This window comes from Saimiri boliviensis, chromosome 6, assembly GCF_048565385.1.
Source record: "Saimiri boliviensis isolate mSaiBol1 chromosome 6, mSaiBol1.pri, whole genome shotgun sequence".
In the NCBI taxonomy this organism is placed as follows: domain Eukaryota; kingdom Metazoa; phylum Chordata; class Mammalia; order Primates; family Cebidae; genus Saimiri; species Saimiri boliviensis.
The window spans coordinates 122,198,805-122,219,352 of record NC_133454.1 but is presented as its reverse complement, the minus strand read 5'-3'; the positions used below and the strand labels follow the sequence as shown (position 1 = coordinate 122,219,352).

Genomic DNA, 20,548 nt, shown 5'->3' with positions numbered 1-20,548 from the left:
GCGATTGGCCCGGAGGCGCCGGAGGGCGGGAGGAACTCCGTCGTCCTCCGCGCGCGCCTGCCCGCGGCTGGGGAACCGAGGGCCTGGAAGGAAAGCGGCACCCCGCTGCGTTGTTTTGGGCTCCGTGAGCCGAAAGGGGGAGGGGAGAGGAAGGAGAAGCAGACACTGCGCAGCGAGACCGTGCACGGCCTCCGCTCCTGCGTGCGTGCGCTCGCTTGCGCGGGCTCAGTGCTGGCGCGTGAGGCGGAGGCGGGCGGCGGCGGCGGCGGCGGCGGCGCCTGCGCGGTCGGTCTCGGTCGACGGTTCGCAGGGGAGGAGGCGGCGGGAGGCGGAGGAGGCGGCGGCGGCGATGGAGGTGAAGCGGCTGAAAGTGACCGAGCTGCGGTCGGAGCTGCAGCGGCGGGGCCTGGACTCGCGCGGCCTCAAGGTGGATTTGGCGCAGCGGCTGCAAGAGGCGCTGGACGCCGAGATGCTCGAGGACGAGGCCGGCGGCGGCGGGGCCGGGCCCGGCGGGGCCTGCAAGGCGGAGCCTCGGCCTGTGGCCGCGTCGGGCGGCGGCCCGGGCGGGGACGAGGAGGACGACGAAGAGGAGGAGGAGGAGGACGAGGAGGCGCTGCTTGAGGACGAGGACGAGGAGCCACCCCCTGATCAGGCCTCGGGTCAGGCCGCGCAGCCGCCACCGGAGCCCCCGGAGGCGGCAGCCATGGAGGCCGCGGCGGAGCCCGATGCTTCCGAGAAGCCGGCGGAGGCCACGGCCGGGTCAGGTGGGGTAAATGGTGGCGAAGAGCAGGGCCCCGGCAAGGGGGAGGAAGACGAACCCGAGGAGCGGAGCGGGGACGAGACGCCGGGATCCGAGGTGCCGGGTGACAAGGCCGCCGAGGAACAGGGTGAGGAGCTAGCAGCCGATCCCGGCTCCAGCCTGCGGGCTGCGCCTGTGATCTAGCACCCCGTGCTGCACCGCGGGGTCCGAGTCCTTGTTCTCGCCTGCCTGAAAGTGCAAGATTCCCATCGCTTCCTTTCATTCTCTATCCACCTTTCTGAGGGGTTAGGCCGCCTCTTGTGGCTCCGCTTTTTGCAGGAGGGAGCTTCCTGCCTAACTTGGTTCCTTGGTGGTAGTGGATGGCCGTGAGTGACTTTGCGTGAGAGCTGCTTGCGAGCTACCTGTGGAACAGTCTCTCACGGTGCTTGTTAACGTTTTTCTTAGCTTGGGGATTACACGGAGAGCCAGGCCCACAGTTAGAGGTTCGGGCCTTTGGGCTATCTGACTGTTGGCTTTTTCACTGTAAAAAAAAATGTTAAACAAAAATCGAAGTTTGTCAGAGTCCGCTCCGTCAAAAGCGAGTTGCCAGAGCTTGAGCCACGGAGAATCTGGAAATCTAACCTTACTCCTCTTTGAGCTGTAGGGGACAGCCTCTGGTGTAACAGTGTCGAGCTTAATAGTTAACCAGTGAAGAGAAAATCTTTAGTGTATTTAGAATTTGTTAACGTTACTTGACTAGGGTTAACTTATTTGGATTATGATTAAATTTTAATTGTCCCACTGAATCGTGGATGGGCATGTTTTTGGATTTCCTGAACACCTGGTACTACGAGCCTTTTACATTTCAGGTCTCTGGCTTCCTGAATGGTAATGACTGAGGTGCTTGTGGGTCCGTTGAGTAACCTTGTGGAAGAGGTGTGTTGTTGAATCACCCCAGGGAGTTAATGACCTTTCTCCTTTTTTTTTAAAGAGATTGGTTAGAACTGATCCATAACACTGTGTGAGTAGGAAGGCTAATTCTTACTATAAAGTGGGTTGCCGTAGTTCTTTTGTTAGTCCTGTTTTTAGGTCACTACCAAGAATCGTCGTATAATCGGAACCGATTGTACAGCAATCACATGCAACTTGCAGACTGTTTGTCCTATGTCCTGGAACAAAAATCCCATTACATAACCTTTGACTTGTGTGTATCCCAAAGAGCAGATAAAAAAAAAAAAAAAAAAAAAAAATTGAAGGATAGGCAGGGTGCAGTGGCTAACGCCTATAATCCCGGCACTTTGGGAAGCCGAGGTGGGTGGATCACCTGAGGTCAGGGGTTCGAAACCAGCCTGGCCAACATGGTGAAACCCCATTTCTACTAAAAATACAAAAAACTAGCTGGACTTGATGGTGGACACCTGTAATCCCAGTTTCTTGGGAGACTGAGGTGGGAGAATGGCTTTAATCTGAGAGGCAGAGGTTGCAATGAACCGAGATCTTGCCACTGCACTCCAGCCTGGGCACAACAGAAGGCAACTCAGTCTAAAAAAAAAAAAAAAAAAAAAAATTTGAAGGATAAAGGACTGCTTTAAAGAAACTATTATTAAAAACCTTCTTAGTGTTGCAAAATACAAAATCTTAGAGGAAAATTCCAGGTTTTTTTCTCTTGATTAGTTGTATAGATTGTTGCTAAATATACAACAACACCTTTCTGCCCCAAATTATGTGCAGTGTAGATGCAGTATTATTTATGGATCTCTTGTGACTTAGTGGTTTGCTCTTGCAATTTTCAGTAGAAGTTCCTGATAAAAATACAGCTGTGTGTCACACACTTGAGTCCATTTGCCATATGAATAAAGCCATGGGTAGCTGTGCATTTTGATGCAGGAAAGGGAAATAAAAAAAAAATCACGTTTCTCTGTATTATGAAGTTGTGGAAGAGTATTAACAAAATACGTATTAAGTGCCTACCTTGAATCTAGATCTGACAAGATTCAAAATTAACCTTTGAAGTTTTTTTTAGAGATCTAGGGGATATTTTTTTAATGTCATGTTGATGGGGAAATATGCACGTTTCACCTGATTTAAGCAGATAAATTTAGAATGCAAAAATTTTCCAATTTTTATCTACTGCTTGACTGTAATTAGCCCATAATTTCCCTTTTTTAAAAAATAAAATCACAGCCAGTGACAGAAAGATGGTCTTTAGAAATCAAATGCTCTGTGAATGTAGTGGGAATAAGTTGGCTGTTTTGATCAAACAGATTCTCAGATTCCCCACTAGTGTCTATTAGTTCTGAGCTTATTCTACACTCTAGTATGAAAACTGCTGATTTTCTTTCCCTCCTTTTTGTAGGAGATGACCAAGATAGTGAAAAGTCAAAACCAGCAGGCTCAGATGGTGAGCGGCGGGGGGTAAAGAGACAGCGGGATGAGAAGGATGAACATGGCCGAGCTTACTATGAATTCCGAGAGGAGGCTTACCACAGCCGGTGAGGGAAACAGTCCCTTTCCTGGAAGGGAGTGTCTGCTCTGATTTTGACTGCTACTGCTATTGACTGGAGAGACTGGAAGGAGGGTGGATTCAAAATGAAATAGGTTTTTATAGGCATGAGTTTTAGATTGCATATACCATGGAAGCTCCTATTACCCTTTCTCATTTGTTGAAAAAAGCTGTCTGCTGGGATTTGATATTCACCGATAGTATAAAATGGATGTAATGTCAAACACATACCTCTCAAAGAAGAGGGCTTTGTTTACATTGTGTTTCTTTTCTATCTCATGTGTATAGCTCAAAGTCTCCACCGCCTCCTGAAGAAGAGGCAAAAGATGAGGAGGAGGATCAAACTCTTGTGAACCTGGACACGTGTATGTATAAGGCAGACAGATTGTGTTTTAACTAATCTCCTAAAAGTGATTTTGAAGATTAAAACCTCATAGCCCTTAAATTCTATGAGTCTTTGTATCCACTTCAACAACTGGCTATACGTGTGCTCTGTTGGTGGCTTAAAAGTGTTGGGCATTGGAGTAAACTGATTGCTTCTTTCTTTACAGATACCTCGGATCTGCATTTTCAAGTAAGCAAAGACCGCTATGGAGGGCAGCCACTTTTCTCAGAGAAGTTTCCCACTCTTTGGTCTGGGGCAAGGAGTACTTACGGAGTGACAAAGGGAAAAGTCTGCTTTGAAGCAAAGGTAGCTCACCAAGACCATTCATTTATTTCTAGGTACTTATGGTTCTTAGAGAAAAAAAGTTGGTTTTTTGTTTTTATGTTTTGTTTTTTTGTTTGTTTGTTTGTTTTTTTAGACAGAGTTTCGCTCTTGTTGCCCAGGCTGGAGTGCAGTGGTGCAATTTTGGCTCACTGCAGTCTGTGCCTCCCAGGTTCAAGTGATTCTCCTACCTCAGCCTCCCAGGTAGCTGGGATTACAGGCATGTGCTACCATGCCTGGGTAATTTTGTATTCTTAGTAGAGACAAGGTTTTTTCCAGGTTGGTCAGGCTGGTCTTGAACTCCTGACCTGACCTCAGGTGATCTGCCTGCCTCAGCCTCCTAAAGTGCTGGGATTACAGGAATGAGCCACAGTGCCAGGCTGAGAAAAAAAAGATTTTTGAAGAAGACCAATGCATTTATTCATTAAACTGCTACCTATGTATACTGGACTTTTGTCCATCAGACTTTTATTAGTGCAGGTAGGGAAAAACACTGTGCTTTAACAATATCCTTAGTTTCAGTAACCAAGTAATGAATCCCTATGGCTTTAAGTTCAGTGACTGTTACTCTGATGTTGAGTTGTGATAATTGTTGTTTTCAGTTTGTATAAAAATCTTATCTTTCTAACTCAGAGTTTGCTACTCAGTTGGTCACAGTATCTAATAGTTCCCTTCTTGACTTGGCCAGGTAACCCAGAATCTCCCAATGAAAGAAGGCTGCACAGAGGTGTCTCTCCTTCGAGTTGGGTGGTCTGTTGATTTTTCTCGTCCACAGCTTGGTAAAGTTATTTTTTAACTTCCTCATTAGTGTTTACTACCATATTGCTTACTCTATGGGAAGTTGGGATGTAGGGAACTAATTTGTTGACTGTTCCAGGTGAAGATGAATTCTCTTATGGTTTCGATGGACGAGGACTCAAGGCAGAAAATGGACAGTTTGAGGAATTTGGCCAGACTTTTGGGGAGAATGATGTTATTGGCTGCTTTGCTGTAAGTGCTCCTGAAAGCTGTGGGTCGTAACAAGGAGTGGATAGAGGGCACCAGGAATTCACTTGTGTTTTCCATCAACTGCTGGCTTTTATGCATTTGATGTATGGCTCACTTAGTTATGTAGTACAGCAGTCTGTGTGAAAAACATTAAATTGTAAGGCTTAATCAACCTCAAGCCTTGTCAGCCAATACGTGCTCTTGTCCTTTATCATTATAGAATTTTGAGACTGAAGAAGTAGAACTTTCCTTCTCCAAGAATGGAGAAGACCTAGGTGTGGCATTCCAGATCAACAAGGAATCCCTGGGAGACCGGGCCCTTCTACCCCATGTCCTCTGCAAAAATTGTGTTGTAGAATTAAACTTTGGTCAGAAGGAGGAGCCCTTCTTCCCACCACCAGAAGAGTTTGTGTTCATTCATGCTGTGCCTGTTGAGGAGCGTGTGCGCACTGCAGTTCCTCCCAAGACCATAGAGGAATGTGAGGTATACCAAACAGTATGCAAACATTTAGGGTGTGTGCTTTGCAGTGGTGGGTGCATGTGCTTTCCCAGGTCTCAAAGCGTTACCAAATGGGAATGGGGAAGATGTTCTTAAATTGGATTTGATAAACATGACACTCACTTATTTTTTATTGTACTTCTGGTTCTATTTATTTGCAGGTGATTCTGATGGTGGGACTACCTGGATCTGGAAAGACCCAGTGGGCACTGAAATACGCAAAAGAAAACCCTGAGAAAAGATACAATGTCCTGGGAGCTGAGACTGTGCTCAATCAAATGAGGGTAAGTTGCTGTTGGGGATTCATCAGATACGGTATTTGCTCTTCAGATACAAGAGATCTTACAACCTACCTTCAATGGAGAGTTAGTCGAGTGTCTGAAAACAAGGGTCCCACAAATAGAGAAATGAGATTTTCTCTATATGTGTTTTAGGTAGATTGATTTTGTTTGTTTGTTTGTTTGTTTTCTCTGCTGTGCTGTCAAATTTCTGAAAGCAGGTAGGATCTGAAATACATCCAGGTTAAGGCTGGAAATGACTACTGCAGGAAATGGACAACATTCACAGCACTGAAGAATAGGAAGGGAGTGATATAATAGAGTCAGTATTTAAAAAGGTGACATTTACCAATAACTTCTTATATAACTTGTGTTTTTTTTTTTTTTTTTCACTTTCTCTCAAACTAATCAGATGAAGGGGCTTGAAGAGCCAGAGATGGACCCCAAAAGCCGAGACCTTTTAGTTCAGCAAGCCTCCCAGTGCCTTAGTAAGCTGGTCCAGATTGCTTCCCGGACAAAGAGGAACTTTATTCTTGATCAGGTATTAATCTGATAAAATTGCTTAGAGTCAAGGTGGGGTGTGTATATAAAGAAAGACTGGGCTGGACGCAGTGACTCACATTTGCTAATCCCAGCACTTTGGGACGCCAGGGTGGGTGGATCACAACAAGTTCAGGAGATTGAGACCAGCCTGGTTAACATGGTGAAACCCCGGCCGGGCGCGGTGGCTGAAGCCTGTAATCCCAGCACTTTGGGAGGCCGAGGCGGGTGGACCATGAGGTCAAGAGATCGAGACCAACCTGGTCAACATGGTGAAACCCCATCTCTACTAAAAATACAAAAAATTAGCTGGGCATGGTGGTGCGTGCCTCTAATCCCAGCTACTCAGGAGGCTGAGGTAGGAGAATTGCCTGAATCCAGGAGGCGGAGGTTGCGGTGAGCTGAGATCGCGCCATTGCACTCCAGCCTGGGTAACAAGAGTGAAACTCCGTCTCAAAAAAAAAAAAAAAACATGGTGAAACCCCATTTCTACTAAAAATAAAAAAAAAAAATTAACCAGGCCGGGCACAGTGGCTCAGGCTGGTAATCCCAGCACTTTGGGAGGCCGGGGTGGGTGGATCATGAGGTCAAAAGATAGAGACCATCCTGGTCAACATGGTGAAACCCCTTCTCTACTAAAAATACAAAAAATTAGCTGGGCATGGTGGCCTGTGCCTGTAATCCCAGCTACTCAGGAGGCTGGGGCAGGAGAATTGCCTGAACCCAGGAGGCGGAGGTTGCGTTGAACCGAGATCGCGCCATTGCACTCTAGCCTGAGTAACAAGAGCGAAACTCTTGTCTCAGAAAAAAAAAAAAATTAACCAGGTATCGCGGCACGCGCCTGTAGTCCCAGCTACTCAGAAGGCTGAGGCGCAGGAGAATCACTTGAACCTGGGAGGTGGAGGTTGCAGCGAGCCAGGAGATCACACCACTGCACTCCATCCTGGGTGACAGAGTGAGACTCTTTCTCAAAAAGAAGAGAGACTGAATTAAGGAACAGAATCAGCTTACTAATTATGACCATTTGGTTGTGTGTTGGGGTTGCAATGTTTTTTGAACTCAGAGGTACCCCTAATTAATGTTTTTACCTGAGAACATATGGACCCAGGCTATAAAATTTGTAATAAAGACAATGGAAAGAGTTGGAGCTTATTTGAATTCCTGGCTTCACCACTTACTAGGTTTGTGATCTTGGATAAGCCCCTTATCCTCTCTGAACCTCAGTTTTCCTGGTGAGCAAAACAGGATACCTGTCACATAATTTGAAAACTTAAAGAAGATGGTGTATGTTGATACCTTATCTCATGTTGAGTTATCAAAGATACTGAATTTTTTATTTTTTTTTAATTTTTATTTTTATTTATTTATTTATTTATTTTGAGATGGAGTCTTGCTCAGCCACCCAGGCTGGAGTGCAGCGGCGTGATCTTGGCTCAGTGCAACCACTGTCTCCCAGGTTCAAGCAACTCTCCCATCAGCCTCCAAAGTAGCTGGGATTACAGGCACCCACCATCATGCCTGGCTAATTTTTGTATTTAGTAGAGACGGGGTTTCACTATGTTGGCCAGGCTGGTCTTGAATTTCTGACCTCAGGTGATCCACCTGCCTCCCAAAGTGCTAGGATTACAGGTGTGAGCCACTGCACCTGGCTGACATTGAGTCTTTTGGTTATATTTGAGTGATAGTTTTTCTCCCTAAACATCAGTTATTCCTCCTGTTTCTAGTGTAATGTGTACAATTCTGGCCAACGGCGGAAGCTATTGCTGTTCAAGACCTTCTCTCGGAAAGTGGTGGTGGTTGTCCCTAATGAGGAAGATTGGAAGAAGAGGCTGGAGTTGAGAAAGGAAGTAGAGGGAGATGATGTGCCTGAATCTATAATGCTGGAGATGAAAGGTGGGTGTCTTAGTCCCTCCATTTTCTGCTGCTATAACAGAATATGATAGACTTTGTAACCTATAAATAATAGAGGTTTATTTCCCTCATGGTTCTAAAGGCTGGGAAGTCTAAGAGCACAGCACTGGCATCTGGTGAGGTGCTTCTTGCTGCATCATTCCATGGCAGGAGGGCAAAAGGCAAGAGAGCACATGTGAGGGAAGTTGTTTTTATTACGGAGCCACTGTTACAAAAATAGCATTTAATCTGTTCATGAGGATGGAGCCCCCATGACGAATCATATTAAAAGTCTGACCCTCGCCGGGCGCGATGGCTCAAGCCTGTAATCCCAGCAGTTTGGGAGGCCGAGGCGGGTGGATCACTAGGTCAAGAGATCGAGACCATCCTGGTCAACATGGTGAAACCCCGTCTCTACTAAAAATACAAAAAATTAGCTGGGCGTGGTGGCACGTGCCTGTAATCCCAGCTACTCAGGAGGCTGAGGCAGGAGAATTGCCTGAACCCAGGAGGCGGAGGTTGTGGTGAGCTGAGATCGTGCCATTGCACTCCAGCCTGGTTAACAAGAGCAAAACTCCGTCTCAAAAAAAAAAAAAAAAGTCTGACCCTCTCAGCACTTACACTTTGAGGGGACATAATTCAAACCATAGCAGTGGGCTAAAATTGTACAAGTTAGAGATGTTATCTCTGGTCAGTGTACACCTTATTGGGACCTCTTAGCACTTGGAGTGACACTCTACATCTAAAATGTAAATCTGAAGAGGAACTTAATGGTTGTGACCACTTGAAGATGAGTGAGCAGAGAGAAGCAATAATCCTTGACTCATTGTTTTTGTTTGTTTGTTTGTTTTGGTTTTTTGTTTTGTTTGGTTTTGTTTTGAGACAAAGTCTCACCTTGTTTTCCAGCCTGTAGTGCAGTGGTGTGATCTTGGGTCATTGCAACCTCTATTTCCTAGGTTCAAACAATCCTCTCACCTCCAATTCCCATAGTTGAGATTACAAGCATGTGCCAATGCCTAGCTAAATTTTGTGTTTTTAGTAGAGGTGGGGTTTCACCATGTTGCCGAGGCTGGTCTTGAACTCCTGATTTCAGGTGATCTGCCCTCCTCGATCTCCCAGATTGCTGAGATTACAGGTGTGAGCCCGTGCCCAGCTGCTTTGACTCATTTTGGAAAAGTTACAGAAAGGGAAATAGTGATATAAACCATAGGATAATTTAAACTCACGGGAGAGGCTTCCTTCAGTTATTCAATAAGTAAATATTTCTGGCACATCTACTACTTGTGTAACACTGTCCTAGACATAAGAAAATAGTATAGCAAATGAAGCTCAGCCGGGCGCAGTGGCTCACATCTGTAATCCCAGCACTTTGGAAGGCTGAGGTGGGCAGATCACCTGAGGTCGGGAGTTTGAGACCAGCCTGGGCAACATGGTGAAACCCCATTTCTACTAAAAATATAAAACCTATCTGGGCACTGTGGTGCATGCCTGTAATCCCAGCGACTTGGGATGCTGAGGCAGGAGAATCACTTGAAACCAGGAGGCGAAGGCTGCAGTGAGCTGAGATCGCAACACTGCACTCCAGCCTGGGTGACAGAGTGAGACAATGTCTCGGGGGGGGAAAAAAAAAGAAATGAAGCTCAGCTTACTGGAATTTATATTCCATGAAAGCAGGGAGAGATTTTTTTTTTTTTCCTTTTTTTGAGATGGAGTTTTGCTCTTGTCTCCCAGACTGGAGTGCAGTGGTGTGATCTTGGTTCACTGCAGCCTCCGCCTCCCCAGTTCAAGCGATTGTCTTGTCTCAGTCTCCCAAGTAGCTGATATTACAGATGGCCGCCACCATGCCCAGCTAACTTTTGTATTTTTAGTACAGATGGGGTTTCATCATGTTGGCCAGGCTGGTCTCGAACTCCCAATCTCAGGTGATCTGCCCATCTCAGCCTCCCAAAGTGCTGGAATTATAGGCGTGAGCCACCACGCCTGGCCCTGTCATATTTTCATTCAAACCATAATCTTCCTGCAGCTGGGCATGGTGGCTCACACCTGTAATCCCAGCACTTTGGGAGGCCGAGGCAGGTGGATCATCTGAGGTCATGAGTTTGAGACCAGCCTAACCAACATGGAGAAACCCTGTCTCTACTTTGGGGAAAAAGAAAAAAAAAAAAAAATATGAAATTAGCCTGGCTTGGTGGCTCATGCCTGTAATTCCAGCTACTCAGGAGGCCGAGGCAGGAGAATCCCTTGAACCCGGAAGCCGAAGGTTGCAGTAAGCCAAGCTCATGCCACTTAACTCGAGCGTGGGTGACAGAGCAAGACTCTGTCTTCCAAAAAAAAAGATAAAATATGGCAGTTGGAGTGAATGATCTCATTGGTATAACTTGATTTCTGGTATCACATTATGTTTGTGTTTTGTTTTTTTTTTTTTTTTTTTTTTTTTTTTTTTTTTTTTTTTTTTTTGAGACGGAGTTTCGCTCTTGTTACCCAGGCTGGAGTGCAATGGCGCGATCTCGGCTCACCGCAACCTCCACCTCCTGGGTTCAAGCAATTCTCTTGCCTCAGCCTCCTGAGTAGCTGGGATTACAGGCACACGCCACCATGCCCAGCTAATTTTTTTGTATTTTTAGTAGAGACAGGGTTTCACCATGTTGACCAGGATGGTCTCGATCTCTCGACCTCGTGATCCACCCGCCTCTGCCTCCCAAAGTGCTGGGATTACAGGCTTGAGCCACCGCGCCCGGCCTTGTTTTGTTTGTTAATTTGGCTGAAATTCCTAATGAAATATAAGCCAGAGCCAAGGTTTATACAAGAAAGAAATATAAATAAGAAATGTTAATATTAACTTTTTTTTTTTTTTTTTTTTTTTTGAGACGGAGTTTCGCTCTTGTTACCCCGGCTGGAGTGCAATGGTGCGATCTCGGCTCCCCGCAACCTCCGCCTCCTGGGTTCAGGCAATTCTCCTGCCTCAGCCTCCTGAGTAGCTGGGATTACAGGCACGAGCCACCATGCCCAGCTAGTTTTTTGCACCTTTAGTAGAGACGGGGTTTCACCATGTTGACCAGGATGGTCTTGATCTCTTGACCTCGTGATCCACCCGCCTCGGCCTCCCAAAGTGCTGGGATTACAGGCTTGAGCCACCGCGCCCGGCCTAGTATTAACTATTAATATTTTGATCGATCCTCCTTTCTACTCTTCCCTTAAAAATGTGATTTTTCTCCTTGCTGCCTTTAGTTCCTGACATCCCCCTGCTTTATTAACTACTTGTTCTTCAAATTCTGATAATTCCCAGGCATGGGAACTGATTTGCACATGTATGAGGCAGACAGATCCTTAGAGTTTACTCAGAATGAACTATGCTAGTCCATAACTCATACTTAGGCATTCAGAGAAATATATAGGTCAGTTTTATAAAACTGAGGGCCAACTGGATTCATGTAAGAATCATGAGAGCCCCATTGAACTGAATTTCCACTGGGACTCAGCTTCTGAACTTCACATCCAGAGACTGGCAGATGTGGTGTTGGCCTGTCATGGACAGGTGGTAAATGAGAGCTCTTGTATTCTCATCTTCTCATTGTATAGATGAGCAGATGCCTTTATGCTTGGGTCAGTTTCTCATTGAGTCTGTTCTGTCACTGAAGCTGGAGTGCAGTGGCACGATCTCGGCTCATTGCAACCTCAGTCTCCCAAGTAGCTGGGATTACAAGTGTCTGCCACCACGCCCAGCTAATCTTTGTATTTTTAATAGAGCCGGGGTTTCACCATGTTGGCCAGGCTGGTCCCAAACTCCTGACCTCAAGCAATCTGCTTGCCTCAGCCTTTCAGAGTGCTGGGATTATAGGTGTGAACAATCTGCCTGTGCTTGCCTATCATTGAGCCTCTTTAAAATGTCATTTCTTAGCACCTTACCTGACAAACACCAAAACTTTCTCAGTTACTTTTAGCCTCTGGTTACCTGCTTCTGTCCTGATAAGAAACCTTAACCCAGTTCACTCCTAATTTATTATAGATGACTTGAAAACTTGTAAATCTGCAGTTTGCAGATAGCCCTTTGCCTGGGTCTGTTACAATTTAGGGAAAACTTAGAGTAGAAAAAGTTAATGTCATTATTTAGATGCGAGTGGGTATGAACCTAGCACATTTGTGCAGTAATAGGTGAGGCATAGAAAGTCATATGCTTCGGCCGGGCGCGGTGGCTCAAGCCTGTAATCCCAGCACTTTGGGAGGCCGAGGCGGGTGGATCACGAGGTCGAGAGATCGAGACCATCTTGGTCAACATGGTGAAACCCCGTCTCTACTAAAAATACAAAAAACTAGCTGGGCATGGTGGCGCGTGCCTGTAATCCCAGCTACTTAGGAGGCTGAGGCAGGAGAATTGCCTGAGCCCAGGAGGCGGAGGTTGTGGTGAGCCGAGATCGCGCCATTGCACTCCAGCCTGGGTAACAAGAGCGAAACTCTGTCTCAAAAAAAAAAAAAAAAAAAAAAGAAAGTCATATGCTTCTTGTAGTAGAGTTTTCATAATGAGTTCTTACCCATCTATGCACTTTTCAGGCCCACTAGCTTCTCTCTTACTCTTATAGCTAACTTCTCTCTGCCTGAAAAATGCGACTATATGGATGAAGTGACATATGGGGAGCTGGAGAAGGAGGAAGCTCAGCCCATTGTCACTAAGTATAAGGAGGAGGCAAGGAAGCTACTGCCCCCCTCTGAGAAGCGGACAAACCGCCGAAACAACCGAAACAAGCGTAACCGGCAGAACCGAAGTCGGGGCCAAGGCTATGGTGAGTCCTGGGGACCTGCCAGCCCCCTGTCTCAGTCCATTCTTTGTGCTTAGTACAGCAAGATGTTCAAGGGAAGGCCAAGGAAACCAAGTCAGACCATTAACAGGAAGTGCCTTCTTCATGGAGCTTATTTCTTCCTGTGTTCTTTATCCCCACATTTTTCTTGTGCTTTTTCCTTAATTCTTCAACAACAAAAATCCTCTTGTTAAAAAAAGAGTCACTTTTCGCCAGAAGTATTTGTTTCTCTGAAAAGCAGTGTTTGGGCTTTCTCATCTATCTAGTTTTCATTTTAACATATGGGTTCCCAGTGTCACTGTTCCCGTCTATCTGAAGGACTTATGCAGTGAAATCAGAGTCTCATCTTCAGTTTTCTTGCTGCTCTGTCATTTCAGTTAACCTAACTGTATAGACCAGAAAGTGAATGCTTTATTCAATATTTTTGGAGGGGAGCTGGGGAGGTTACCAAGCAAGTTAGGCTATTAGTAGAATTAATTTTCCCCCGAATGTCTAGTTTGTCCGTTAAAACCCCAGTGTGCCTTCACTGTTCTTTAAAAATGTGTGTGTATGTGTGTGTGTAACTGTTAAGTCAGCAGAATTTTCAAGTGCCTGGTATGTGCTAGGTACTGGAAATGTGACAGTTCTGCCCTTGAGGAGCTGATTACAGAGACTTTGTTTCTTTTGTATAAACTGACAGGTATGGGTTTTATATCTGAAATCCCTTCCAGGGCTGAAAGTCTGTGAGTCTATGAATGGCAGTTTTTCCTTATGTTCTAACTCTGCCATGTATCCTTTTGCCATCTTAAATGTTTCGCAGGAATTTGGGAGCTTCAAAAGCAAGGTGGCTTGGTTTTCTTGTGTCTCTATTCCTCTGCCTTCCCCCCTCAGACTTTTTAAAAGCTCCTGGCTGGTGCTTTAACATGTGTGAGCCTGGCCAAAGCAGGCCTCATATTCCCCCAGAATTGCCTTTGGCTCCGACTTTTTGATTTCCACCCAGATGTGGAGCCAGGACCCCGTGCCAGCTGTCTGAGCGCGCTCTCCATTTCTCTTCCAGTGGGCGGGCAGCGCCGAGGCTACGACAACCGGGCCTACGGGCAGCAGTACTGGGGGCAGCCTGGAAACAGAGGGGTGAGTGCAGCTCTCCTTCTGCTCCTCACTCCTGGGCTGTGAGAGCCATTCCTATTGGCTTGGGGGAGCAGAGCGGTTTGGGCTGTTTTCTTAGGGCTTAGGGTTTTGCCCATTTAATATGTTCTGGAAGATTTAACCTGGGAAAATTAAACCTGCTTATAATATCAAGCTAAGATGTGTCCTATTTAAAAGGGGGTAGCAGTGGGTCATGCTGCTGAAAACTCATAAATCTTCATTCCTTTTTTCCTTTCTCAGGGTTACCGTAATTTCTATGATCGATACAGGGGAGACTATGATCGATTTTACGGGCGAGATTATGAGTACAACAGATACAGAGACTATTACAGGCAATACAATCGGGATGTGAGTATCTTCTTGGGATAGACACAGGGTGAAGGGGGGCAGGAGCAGAAGGATGAATGTTGTGCCTCTTCATCCTCAGCCAACTCTGGCTCCGAGTGATGGGGTTTCCCCTCTCTTCTAGTGGCAGAGTTACTACTACCACCACCCCCAGGACAGAGACCGATACTACAGGAACTACTACGGTTACCAAGGGTATCGGTGAAGCCCCTGCCATGGTCACCTGTCAGCCATGAAGCTGAATCTCTGGGGGTGCCAGGCATCCCCCCCAAAACACAACCAAGGAAAACAGGGGCTGTCGGGGTGGGGCTGAGCTGCCGGGGAGGGGTGGTGGGGGGGGAGGGTGCTCAAGCAGGGGTTGGGGAGGGGGGAGGTGGAAACAAACAACAAAACTGTACATTTTTTTTAAAGTTTGTTGAAAAGAATATTGTCTTATTCTATAAAACATTTCAAACCTAGTTAGAGATTTGTAATCAAAAAACATTTGCGCAGAAAGCAACAGTTAGGGCTGCCTGTTCTATACCCTGCAGTCAGACAGGAAGAGAACTGAAAATGGCGCCCTTCTGACACTCTGAGGCAGCTGGACTGGCAGCCAAGTAAAGGAGAGCAATGAGATGGTGTGGGCAGGGTGGGGAGTCAGCTCAATAGTGCTCTCCACAGCAGGTCGGAGCAGGCAGGAGTGGGGATGGAGGGAGAGCTTGTGATGGGGGCAGTGAAAATAAACGATTGGCTCTTATCAATCACTTGCACCAACTAACCGTTTGTATTTTCTTTACCGACCTTTCCCTTTTGGGATATCTGGTCTGGTGGGCTGGGAGGCTTACAGTGTCCCAACTCTCCGTTTTCCTGTGCCTTTGTTCTGTTTGGCTGAGGCATGGAGACTGCCAGTGGGTGGTTCTGTTATACAGGATTCCCAGGCCAAGAAAGCCTGAGGACTGTCCTTGATTGCAGAGCAGAATAGCCTGCCCCCTCTACAGACCCATAGATTAATTCCCATAAAAGCTTGGGAAGAATGGGATTGCAGCCCTCAGCCTGAAGATTGTGATTTGCCAGTCTCTAGTCTCTGTCTTCCAAAGTTGAGAGATGGGGGAGGTTTCTGAAATCATCCCTGTTAGTGTCTGTCCTTTTACAGTGTGAGAGAAGTTCGTTTCTCAGGGTTTCAGCTCACACAGAAACACGGCAGGATTCTTTTCACTGCAACGGGACATGTATATAGGTGAATCCTGTGGTGTGGGCTCCCAGGCCCAGGTGCTGAGAATAGCAACTAGCAACTATTTTCTACAGTGTGGAGGGCTCCTGCCCTGCTGGTTTTTTTGATACACAGGTTGAGAGTGAATAGAAGGGGGGGGTGGGGGGGTGGCAGCTCAGTGGGGCTGCTGAACCTTGGGAAGAGTGAGTGTGAAGGTGTGTAAATGTGCGTATGAAAGGGAGCACCCCTTCCTGACTTCTAGAAACAAGATTCCTTTTGGGGTGCTTTCCCTGTATGTCCCTAGAGAGGCCTCTAGCCAAGAGACTTCAGTTGGGATAGTTTTGTGACTTTACCAATACCCTCCCAGTTCTTGATAGACAGCTGTAGGTTGCTGGTTTCAAGAATATGGGTGGGATATGGAATGCTCTTTCAATGTGTAGCCTCAGTTTTCATTTATCCTCCTGTTCAGCACTGTGTCAGCCAAGAGCTTACTCAGCAGACACCACATATAGCAGTACTTTCTAGTGAGAGAAGATCTGGGTTGTGCTACTAGAAGATGCTTCACTTCCATTTCCTCAGCTGGGCAGTTCTCTGTTTAAAATTCTGTGCCGATTTGGTCTTCCTGTCCTCCTCCCACTGTTACTGCCATACAACCCTTGTTCGGATGTGCAGACCCTTATTCTGGCCATCTAGTGTCCCTGTTTGTTATGACACACCCTTCTGCCCAATTACCTCTGACCCCAAGGCAGGAACAGGGGGCTGGTAGGAGATAAGTTTGCTTACTCATAATCATATCCTTTCTCTTGGCATCTCCTTCCTTGAGGTGCCCTCAAATGCATTTGTGTGTGGCAGTGGGTGGAATGATTGCATGAAATTTTCTGTAACACATTAACTTTGTATTATTATTATTATTATTATTAAGGGAGTTTGAGAAAGCTTTGCTTATAATGTCAAGGCAAGGAGGTAAAAACTGGAGCCCAAAGAAATTCCCTTAGGGCAAGATTATGTTATATTAGAAAATGGAATTTCCTGAGGCAGTGGCTGCCACCCCTTTTCAAAGGTTTAGCCCTGCAAATAGCATCTTTCTTGTAGTCTGTGACATGGACAGGGATGCTAGGGCCCTCAGGGGCAAGGGGACTAAATTGAATCAGGTTGGGTTTATTTTCCAGCAGGGGTTGAGGGAGATACTCACTGTTGATATTTGATACTAGAAAGTCACCTTTTTTACAGAGCTGTTTTTCTAGGTGGGTGGAAAGTGAAACTGCCACATCCTTGTTGGTTTAGTCCAAGAGATCACTTGCAATGACAGTAGATGTCTGGGTTTTGTTTCTGTCTTTTTATTATGAGAAAAACTGTGTTAAGGGGGAAAATGTGGATTATGGCAACCAGGGGAATCCCTAATCTTGTTTTCCTTAGAAGACTTGTTTAGTGTTTTATCAGATGTCTGTTGTAGCTGTAGACATAAAAGCTTGTGAGAAAAACAAACACCACATGAAGCCTGTAAATGTGTGCACAACCTGTAAAGCATTCTTGGAAGTGGCCAGTAAAAAAGGGTTTTACCATTTTAAAAAAATGTAACTGTGTCATTGTTTACATCTGTAACTTTTTCCTCCCCTGTTCTCATTATACCATTCTGGCAAAAATGTAGGCAAAGTAGCTTCCAGTTTTAGAATAAATAACCATTTGGATTGAATTCACCCTATCTCCTGCGGCTGCACTGACGGGGCGGAGGGTGTCATTGGGTTATTTATTCATTTTTTAATGCCTCTTTTTCAGGTTGCATGGGTTCCAACCAAGGAAGGCTCTCTTGCATGGTGGCTGCCATTCCCTCCCTATTCTGCCGTGCCTTCACTTGGGAGCCAGCCATACAGTCAGTTGATGTGGGTGGGTGGTTATTAGTCTGTTTAGTGCTTGCTTAGGCCAAGAGTCAAGACATTGAAGTGCAAGAAAATAAATTATAACTCATGACCTCTGTATTTGGCCTATGCAAAAACCAGTTGGATGCTGGAAGTTAAATGTAAAGTTCTATTTGTGGAGCCAAATAATCATATTCATGAGTAATTACTGCTAGGGGAAAAGCCCTCATTCAACAGAGATTTGATGAGGGTTATTTTCTAGTGAATTTGGAGAATAAGAAGGTAACTTAAATTTACAACATCTCGCTCTGTTGCCCAGGCCGTAGTGCAGTGGCAGGATCTCGGCTCACCGCAACCTCCGCCTCCTGGGTTCAAGCAATTCTTCTGCCTCAGCCTCCTGAGTAGCTGGGACTACAGGTGCGCATCACCACGCCTGGCTAATTTTGCTGTTGTTGGTTTTTTTTTTTAGTAGAGACAGGGTTTCACCTTATTGGCCAAGCTGATCTTGAACTCGTGACCTCGTGATCCGCCCACCTCAGCCTCCCAAAGTGCTGGGATTACAGGCATGAGCCACCGTGCCCAGCCACCATTACATTAGCAATGAACTAATCCTAAGGGCAGTTTGTAACAAATGGTCAGGGTCTTAAAGCTGAGATACCACAGGCTCATGACATCCAGTGTTCTGAAGAGGTAGTAGTATGGATGTAGATAATACTATAATTCCTACCCTCTCTATGTGACACAGCTTCAGATAACCCAGGTTTACAGCCTTGTACCCTGAAGGCCACCCTTGATTTTGGTAGCCACCTATTCTCTAGGACATTTAAAGTTGATGTTAGAGCTAATCAGTCATTTTTAAAATAATTATAGCTCATGCCTGGTCTCTACCATCTATGCTCCATTTTCCCAACTAGGGCTGCAGTGTGTGCAGAAAAACTGAACAGAGGCTTTTGTTTGTGGGGGCGGGGATGGAGTCTTGTTCTTTTACCCAGGCTGGAGTGCAGTGATTTGATCTTGGCTCACTGCAGTCTCCACCTCCCAGGTTCAAGTGGTTCTCCTGCAGCAGCTTCCCAAGTAGCTGGGATTACAGGCACCTGCCACCACACCTGGCTAATTTGTTTATTATTAGTAGAGACGGGTTTCACCATGTTGGCCAGGCTGGTCTCAAACTCCTGACCTCAAGTGATCCCTGCCTCGGCCTCTAAAGTGCTGGGATTACAGGCATGGGCCACCGCACCAGGCCAAATGGAGGCATTTTTAAAAATCAAGGTTACAGTTACTAAGCACTCTGTTTTTGTTTGTTTGTTTTTTTACCATGTCTGAGCTGTTATTGGAAAATTTAACTTACTCTCCTGGAATTTGCCTAACACTGATGCAGTGGGACAAGTGAGCAAAGGTGCTTGGTCCCTGCTATGCCCCATTTGCCATTTAAGCATATACAGTACAGTCCATTCATTGGGTTTTCGGGTTCCTGATATGTGCCATTGTAAGGATACAGGGATTAAAACGGACCTGATTGATCCTGGAATTTTAACCAAGAAGGAACAGAGGCTTCTCCTTAACAGAATGGGGATAGGTCCAACTCCAGGAGGGCAAAAGGTTACTTTCCCTATTTCTTCATCTCTAGGATAAGGGAATTAACTAGAAGATCTCCAGGACTTCTTAGAGCTCTGAAGTTCCATCAACAGTAAAAAGCTGCTTGGGACACTTGTCCCAAGTTCATTGGGTATTCCTGGAGTCATGAAGATATCCTTAGGAGGCTAAGTTCAGTTGCTGATGAAACACCCTTTCTTTGATTGCCTCTCTATACAAAAGTACCTGGAAGCTGGGGGTAATGAGCTGTCCCTACTATTTCAAAGCAGCCTCCCTCCCCAAAGTATATCCAGGCACAGAACAGGAGCCAGCCTAGGCTTTTCCTGGGAAGGATACGTCCCTGAGTTTAGGGGATCTTGACTCCATGAGGAGCACATATACTGACTGGGATTGTTGGCCCTGGGCCCATCTCTGCTCTGTGCACACTTGGAAGGAAAAGATTCTAGGAGGCATTCTGGTGTTCATAAACCTCCGCCATGTGTGAGTCCTGGAGATGTTTGTAACATGTTAAGCCTTAAGTTTGGTCCCTGTCCAGACAGCATGCTGGACTCCTGCCAGGCACATTAGGGTGGAGACACTGCTTTCTGGCTGATGTGGCTGTATTAGCCTGAGGGGGAAATGAAAGCAAAAACAAGCCCCAGTTCTACTAGGAAACCCAAACAGTAACTTGGGGTTATCCAGCTCCTGGGAAGACCAGGAAGCAAATGAGCGTTGCACCAAGACAGACGGCACCGGGCGATAATCTCCTGTAGCTAATATTTCCGTTGCAAAGGGAACCTCTCCCTGGCAAGATGTAGAAACCTAGATTCCCTCACCAAGATTGATGCGGCCAGCATCGGCCACGTTGTGCTTCCTGGGGTCCCCTTTTTCCGTTATTCCTCGTCATGGCCGCCCGTGTGCCTTCAGCTCAATCGGGAGGACATCGAAATCCAGATTTCGGGGTTTCAGGGGTCCCCGACTTGGTGAGGGCAGGGGCAGCCATTTTGAGACCAGAAGAGCGCGGAAGGGACCATATTAAGAACGCCGGCTGCCTGGGGGCCGCCATTTTAAGAGAAGCCCTGTACGGTAAACTTCGTGAGGTGGGGGCCGCCATGTTGGTATGGCCATCTTGGAAGGGGAGCGGCTGTGGGCGCAGCCATCTTAGGTATAAAACCGGCCCCGGTCGCGGTAACTGAAGCCAAGCCGCGCCCTGTCCTAGGAGTTCCTCTGCTGTGCCACTGCACTCCCGAATCCTCCCCTAAATCCACCCTCTTCGTTCTGTTTACCATTTCACTTGGCTTCATTGCACGTTTGTGTGTGTGTTTGCTCTCCGCAGCCTCTTGAGTGTCTGTTGTACTTAATTTCTCCACTGGGGACGCTCTCTCACCCGCCATCCCCTGACTCCACCGATCTTCGATCCTTGACAATGTCTAGCCTGCTTTGATTGGCCCTTTTCCCTGGGTTATGGCAGATCTATTACTTGATGATCCTCTCCCCCCAAGAATGCTAACACAGGAGCTGTCCTC

The 20,548-nt window shown here is 46.4% G+C and overlaps 1 protein-coding gene across 1 annotated transcript; it reads left to right on the top strand.

The window, feature by feature from the left end:
• Positions 1-38: 38 nt before the first annotated feature.
• Positions 39-17,287, top strand: HNRNPUL2 (heterogeneous nuclear ribonucleoprotein U like 2). Its single transcript, XM_039471502.2, has 14 exons — positions 39-887; positions 3,096-3,231; positions 3,531-3,607; positions 3,794-3,933; positions 4,637-4,727; positions 4,826-4,938; positions 5,156-5,419; positions 5,596-5,718; positions 6,125-6,253; positions 7,977-8,145; positions 12,720-12,920; positions 13,972-14,045; positions 14,301-14,408; positions 14,530-17,287. Exons 1-14 carry the CDS (start codon positions 350-352, stop codon positions 14,608-14,610), a joined length of 2,244 nt encoding a protein of 747 aa, XP_039327436.1. The 5' UTR covers positions 39-349; the 3' UTR covers positions 14,611-17,287.
• The last annotated feature ends 3,261 nt before the right edge of the window (positions 17,288-20,548 follow it).